At 37.8% G+C, this 7,139-nt stretch overlaps 1 protein-coding gene across 1 annotated transcript; it reads left to right on the top strand.

The window, feature by feature from the left end:
* Positions 1 to 434: 434 nt before the first annotated feature.
* On the top strand, positions 435 to 1,194 carry LOC119516662. Its single transcript, XM_037813084.1, has 2 exons — positions 435 to 668; positions 883 to 1,194. The coding sequence occupies exons 1-2, from the start codon at positions 435 to 437 to the stop codon at positions 1,192 to 1,194; spliced, it is 546 nt and encodes a 181-aa protein (XP_037669012.1).
* Positions 1,195 to 7,139: the final 5,945 nt, after the last annotated feature.

Genomic DNA, 7,139 nt, shown 5'->3' with positions numbered 1-7,139 from the left:
TTAGGAAATCTGAAATCAGAAACAGCCCTAGGCCAAGAAGAAGAACCTGAGAACTGAACTCCTAGAGAGGAAAACTGACATAGTACAGCTCATGTGTTTGAGGGGGTAAATTATTGGCTAGAGTCAGGGTAGTAACTAGTCTTTGGCATTTGACTCTTGCTCCTTTTCTTGTGAGTGCCTTCTTCCTGCAAAGCTGGCTGGAGTTAGCATGGTGGGTCAAAAAAAAAAACCTCAGTGAGAGAGCCTGGGAACCTCCAATCTCTATCCCAAAACATGTCCCTGAAGACTTGAACATACCACCAAATACTCAAGAGAGAGAGAATAGACTCCACCTATGGGAGAATGACCCTCTGAAGAGAAGCTTGGAATCCTCATCAGAGCCATTGGAGGGGACTCCTGAGAGTCATGCGGCTGAGGTTTTACAAGATCATGTCATGCCTCCAGTCCAGAGGAGAAAGCTAGATCCGCTCCCCAAAAAGCATAGGTATCTTAGCAAGGTCCGAAGATCAAAGAGAACCAGGAAGAATAAGAGGAAGGAGAAAAAGGAGGCCCGCCGCACTCCCATTCTCCCAACACCTTTGGTACCACCACAAAGTGAAGATGAGGCTGTAGATAAAAAGCTGGCACTACTCAGTTCCCAGGAGGCTAATCCTGGCCTTCCCAATGAGGTAATTATGAGTCATGGGGATGGAATAATTCAGGGCTTCCCACTTTTGCATAGGAGAGCTAATGTAGAGGAAGGAGTTGTGGATGAGGAACTTGAGAAGCAAACTGGGATCCTTGGGCCCAGACAAAGCCTGGAAGAACTGGCTCAGGGGTCATGTCCTTTCTGTGTATGTGGGTTGGCTCTAAGGGCTTTTAACTTCTTTCTTCTACTTGCAGGAATTACAGAGCCAGCCAGATGAGGGTACCTGTATGATGCATCAGGAATGTCAGCCCCAGCCCTGTGAGCTCTCAGTGTCCCAGGAACCTGGGCCCTCTTCTCCTACAGTGACGTCTTTGGCATCACCACCATTCTGCTTTGGTCGTTTCCTAAGCTGTGTCTGTCAGACCTTCTCTAGGTCTAGGAAGCGACGGCTTCCCAGAAGAAAGGGTAGCAAGCAGACTGAGGCGGAATGTGATGCTAAGGCCCCAAGATCTGGTCTGCTGAAGGGTCTGGCCAAAAACAAAGTGCAGCCTGACCAATGCATGTAGCAAGTTGAAGTTAGTATACGCTTCCCTTGTGTTTATTTTTATAGTTTTCTCTGTCATTGTTCCTGATAGTTGAATTCTTATCTGTCAGAGACTTAGAGAGCTGCTTTTGTGCTGAGGTCTTTAAACCTAGAGAGAAAGTAAAAGCAAAGAAACTTTGAGGCTTTTAACTATACCCAGTGGTGGGATTACTTCCTGCTTCCTTCCCATTAGGCTGAAGTGGGATTCACTCTGAAGCAGTGATTCCCAAAATTCATGCTTATTTAACTCCTATATTCAGTTGACTTAATTTTCATGACTTCTCCAAGGATGGAAGCCATATTAGAGGGAACCGTTTTGAGTGGTGACTCCTGCTGTCAGCCACCAAGTGGAGACTCCTCATATACAGCTCCTCTCATTTTCTTTTACCTCAGGCGACAGAGTCATTTGTTATTTTGCCTCCTCAGGACTTTGCTGAAATTTTGTCACTTTCTCCCTGATTTGGATAAGCCTCAGGCTGCTATTGTTCTTGGGCATGATACCACTACCATCTTTTCCACTTCTAGCCAGTGTTTAGATTCCTTTTTGTTACTGGCTGGTCCTTCTGAACTCTGCCTGTGGTGTTCTCTAGCTAACTGTGTCCAATACATAGTCACACAGGTAATGTTCATTCCTTGTCATTCTTTAGCCAGACTCTCAACAGAATCCTGAGTTCTTTAGAGAATTCTAAAGAGAGAAAGTACTTTAAAATTTCAAAATCATTTCATATTCCCCTTGTTGTCCCAGTGTGCTAGATAGAATGCTTTTCCCAGGATGTAAAACGAGAGTTTGAATTAATCTTATATCCTCTTTTGGGAGAAGATGTTTAAGAAGAGTTTGGAAGTTTCCCTGTAGCTTTAATTACCTGCAGTTATTTCCTATGTTCCCAATTCCCCAATTCACCTAAGTACAATAAATAAAAGTACAAATATAAATAAATGTGCCATGTGTCTGCATAAGACGGAAGTGGTCTACTTTATTTTCTTCCTTCCTTAGCACTGAGCCTGATGATTATTATACATGCACATACACCCATTAAAATTGGAGAATGTCACCAATATGTTTGTTTTGTTCTTTTCTGGCCTGCAACATGGTTTGGAATCATTGAAGAATGTGGTTGGAAAGGGAATAGAATGAACTTCAAGAGTTGTGGCAATGACCCTCAGGGCTGCTTCAGATATAGTAGGTAAAAAGTGACCTTGAAGAAGTCTTATAATATGGGAGATTGCACATTAGAATTTAAAATTTTGCAAAAATGTCACACAAGGTGCTTGTAGTAAAATGAGACCTTGCTAAAGTTAGTCATGTTTTGATTTCTTTAGTTAGCTAAAAAGTTGATGGTCTTGTTTTGCCCTTCATTTCACGACACAGTGCTAGACAGTATGCAGTTTAAGTGTGCTAACTGACCACTATAAATGGGCTCAGTCTATTACACAAAATTTAAATTATCTAAACTCTATTTTTATGTACTTAATTTCTCAATTTAATGCAAAAAAAAGATAATCCAAGCAAGGCATAATGTGGGTAAAGTCTTGCCCGAGTCACTGAGCCTGTTATTAAAATCTCAAAGAAAGATAGATGTTAGCATTGCTCTTAATGCTGTGTTATTGTTATTGTTTCTTTTCATGTGATGTTTCAGGATGAGCTGTTCTATCATAGAAAGACTAGTTAGCCATATCCCAGCCCCATCTACAGAACTGATTTTCACATAAAGTTTATATACAATAAATTTAGAATGCAGGTTTCAGATAAGGAAAGACCTACCTATGCAAGCACTTAGTTCTGAAACTCTTGCTCATGTGTCTTGGCCACTCACTTGCAAATTGGAGAAAGCATCTCCACATCTCTCCTCTGATGCATTTGTGACTGAGAAACTATGTGTTGTTAGGTTTCAGATTTTGTGTTACTATCTTTGTGGCTTGAATTATTAAACATGGTTTATGACTTAATGAAGCTGTTTTTCTGCAAAATATATTTAGAAAAACAGTACAGCTGTATCAAAGTATAACAAATTAAAAAATAAAACCTAATACTATTGAGAGATAAAGATTAGGGGTCATTTTTTTTGTTTCCTCTGCAATGCAGATACACAGATATTTTTAATGTGCTGTAAGCTGAAATAATTGGCAAGTATAGAGATTATCATAGCTAATGTATTCAGTTCCTGTTTTTCATGGGAACTCAAAGAACTTTACATTAGCTCACCCCTCTGAGGGAGGCAGATAGTTGTTGTTGCTGTACTCATTGCTACCGGTCAATTAAGCTGAGAAATTAAGCTTTTCCAGTGATTTATTTTCCCCTAAGATCACTCATTAAATAAGATAGGGAATTATAATACAATTTTGTTAAAGAAATTACTTAACCCCTAGTCTATCATTTTAACTTTTAAATGTGATTACTTTTGCTCTGGTTCTTGTCCCCAAATTCCATATCAAAACACTTCCCACTGATCACTTTGTTATTGTCACCTTGTCTTCACATTATTGTTCAAATTTCAACTAATGTTGTCTATACTCACCTGGAAATTTTTAACGTGAAAGAACCCTGGCTAATGTAAAATTATGCAAAGACAAATAGAAAAGGTTTACTTATTGACTAAATTTTGACAGAAAAAGTAGACATAATCTAGTCCTACCTTCTTATCTGAAATTAGGTAGCTGGTTAGTGACAAAGCTAAAGCAAATGATAGCTAACATTAGATTAAATATTGTACTTTATACACATTATCTATAATCACCAAGCAATCTGCATAGAGTTGATATGACTATTTTTACTTTACAGATGAGATAATCCACAGTCAGAAATGTCCCGGGACTGGCAAGTGACTGATGCAGAATTCAAACCCATGTCTGTTACACTACAAAGCTTATGCTCACTGCGTTCTACCTGTCAGCACTATAATATAAAATCTTGTTGTTACCAGACTAACTCTCTAATAATAAGAACAGGCAATTTCTCTTATTTGCCAAAACACTGGAAAATAAAAGTCCCATTAAAATGATGCTTTCAGGTGAAATTTCTGTATTGGGCAGTAAATAATAAAACCCAAGTATGACTGATAAAAGAAAATTGCCATGAAATATAAACAAAGTTTTAATCATTACATTCAATTGAACAGAGATGATTACTGAAAAGTGACCAAGGAAAAAGAGATAGCACATAATCAAAGCAGGACCCTCTGACTTGACAGGGTCACAAGACAAAGCATAGCAAAGATGAGTTAGTTCCCATAGAAAGGTAATAGACTTAAGGCTATTTCTAAACTGTTTTTAGGTGAATAGTTTGAGGCTTGGGTAGCAGAGAGACAGGCTGCGTCTCCTGTGTAACCCGATGACCCTTAAAATAAGTGACTAAACTCATGCTAATGCACTCCAGACTTAAAATAGGAAATTTGAATTTTCTCACACTTCAAAACATTCTTTTAATTCTGATTTGGCAAGGCCTATTTCAAGACAAAAGAACAACACAACTGGAAGATTCAAACCACTGGGCCCTATGGTCAAGGAATGCTGTTCTTTGTTTTTTCAAATTCAAGACACGAGGACAACCATTTTACAAAGGGAGCATGGATCGGTGCAGATGTCTTGAGCTATTTTCTGTCACCTATAAAGAACTGCATCACTGCCCTGTCATCGAACCTTTGTGATTGACTATTTTGGACACAGATATGGTCATCACCCTACTGGTTCGCAGAGTTGATCGAGAGGATGACTTTGACCAGGATCATTGCTTTTTGTCTTTGTTTTCCTGTTTTTCTTGGTGTCTTAGAGTCAGTCCTGCAGTTTGTGAGAGGCCCACAGAAGGCTATTTTAGTAGAGGGTTGAATAGTGCACAGGTGCATGATTTTTCTATAAACCGACAACTTCTCTAATAAAAAATGAATTTAAAAAAGGAAACCTCAAAGCATAGAAAAATCTTTAAACAAGCTGCATTATTTTAAATGAATTCAAAATTCTAAGATTATACTACAAATATTTTTAATGTGCACTTGGCTTCTTTCCTAGTTATAATCACCATTCTGATTCTAGGATACCTGCAAAAATGCGAAGTGTTCGATCATTACAGAGGTGGTCCTTCTGGTGAGCAGAACAATAGATCCATTCATAGAAGAGTGATGAAACAATAACTGGTGTTTTTATTAACTACTGTGAGAAATATCCCTTTATATCTGTTCCTTTTCTTAACAGAATTTTAATTTCTTAAAGCAGAATTTTAATGATGGTGGAAAAGACACGTTTCTGTCAGCATTCGTATAAAACCTCCACTTGGCCTGTGATGCTCAATAAAAATCTCTAGCTAAAATTTATATACAGAGATAAATTAAAAATAAAACACCAATCGCATAACCTTTTTTCTAAAAGCTACAATTATCCTGATTTACAATTTCAGCTCATTTTAAAATTAAAATTGTGTACAAAAGGCCTGTGTCTAATTCTCTAAGTTATTTAATTCAGCATGTTATGTAATTAGATAATAAGCAGTTGTGCCACATCTGCCTGAGACTGGACTTAAAAGTTAAAAAGACTTGATATTGAATCCTACTTTTGCATTCACCACTGTATAACTTTTGACTGCATCTAAAAAAAGGAGGATACTAATATACCATGGGTGGTTTTGAGGATTTCATGAGATAATGTCTCTGAAAGAGTCTAGTGGCTCTTTTGTAGTAGAAAGCTTTTAGCATGGTAATGCCCAATGAATGCCTATAAAACAAAACACAAACTTACTGCACTAAGAGCTATAGAAGGTTATGCTGCTCATGTCAATCCCTTTTATTTAAAAGAGAAATTTATTATTGAGGGGATATTTAGGGGATCGGGTAGAACAAATAGATTTAGTATCTGTGTTCATATTCCCAATTTGAGTGTCTCAAGAAAATTTATAACTCAGAATCTGACAAGCGAAAACCCTTCTATTGTTGCAATTTGTGAAATCAGTATTAATTGGGCCTTTGTCCTTGATTTATAGGGCTGAACGGACTCTCACCTTGTCTTCAATTCCTGTGTTTTATGCAACATCTTTTCTATATCATTTATATTTTTTCTCAGAAAATATAATTTTAAAGACAATTTACTCAATGACTGCAATAGAGTAGTAATTTGTAGTCTTTTTCTTCCCCAACCCTCCTGAATAAGAGAGATATTTCATCAATTGCTATACTTCACTGTGGTGGTGATTATTAGTGAAGTGGTGATAGAGACACATCCCAGATGTATTGGCTTTTGGAGAAATTATCATTGGGAAAAGTTTCTTTATATTCTAATATCTCCTTCACCATTTCCCTGTCTTTATGCTGAGTGTTACACCGAGACTAATTAAAAGAACCATTAAATTCCACAGAGCTTTGTGATCTGGATTTTTATTTTATTCCCCCTAGTAAACATGTATGGAACATCTGCACCTAAACTGAAGCTATTTTATCTCAAAGTAAAACAAGGGAAGCATACATGGAAAACAAAGAAACTGTCTGTGCTGTCAAATAATTTAGTCTACTCAGAAAAATAAGACAAGAACTCACACAATGACTGGTGTACAGTATCAAAAATATCCAAACAAGCCTAAGAAGATGTGATAACAGCTTGAGCAAGCAATCACTGATGGAATCCCTTGTAAAGGAAGGATTATTGGAATATAGAGGTAACTCTCTGAATGTGTAAGTTTGAGCTGGACCTGGAAGGAAGACTATGATGTGTATTTGTCCAATCCCACAGCCAAACAGTTGAAAACTGTGTGGAGTCCCCGGGGCTATGTGGAGTCAGAATGCAAGTGTACAGCCGATCCAAGATAGAAAACTGACAAAAATGGTGAAACAATTATGAACAAGTCGTTATTTCCAAGGGCAGAAGCAATCACAAAGGTGAGAATCAAGTGAGAGGGCCCAGGACTTGTATGTGATCAGGAGAAAGGCCTATAGGGTGCTGGCTATGAGG

This window comes from Choloepus didactylus, chromosome 1, assembly GCF_015220235.1.
Source record: "Choloepus didactylus isolate mChoDid1 chromosome 1, mChoDid1.pri, whole genome shotgun sequence".
Classification (NCBI taxonomy): domain Eukaryota; kingdom Metazoa; phylum Chordata; class Mammalia; order Pilosa; family Megalonychidae; genus Choloepus; species Choloepus didactylus.
This window is presented reverse-complemented; position numbering and strand designations above follow the sequence as displayed.

Excerpts from the sequence above, each read along its gene's own strand:
- LOC119516662 (XM_037813084.1), top strand. The coding sequence starts at position 435 with ATGCCTCCAGTCCAGAGGAGAAAGCTAGATCCGCTCCCCAAAAAGCAT. Across the intron at positions 669-882 it reads ATCCTGGCCTTCCCAATGAG|GAATTACAGAGCCAGCCAGA; the intron begins GTAATTATGAGT and ends TTCTACTTGCAG.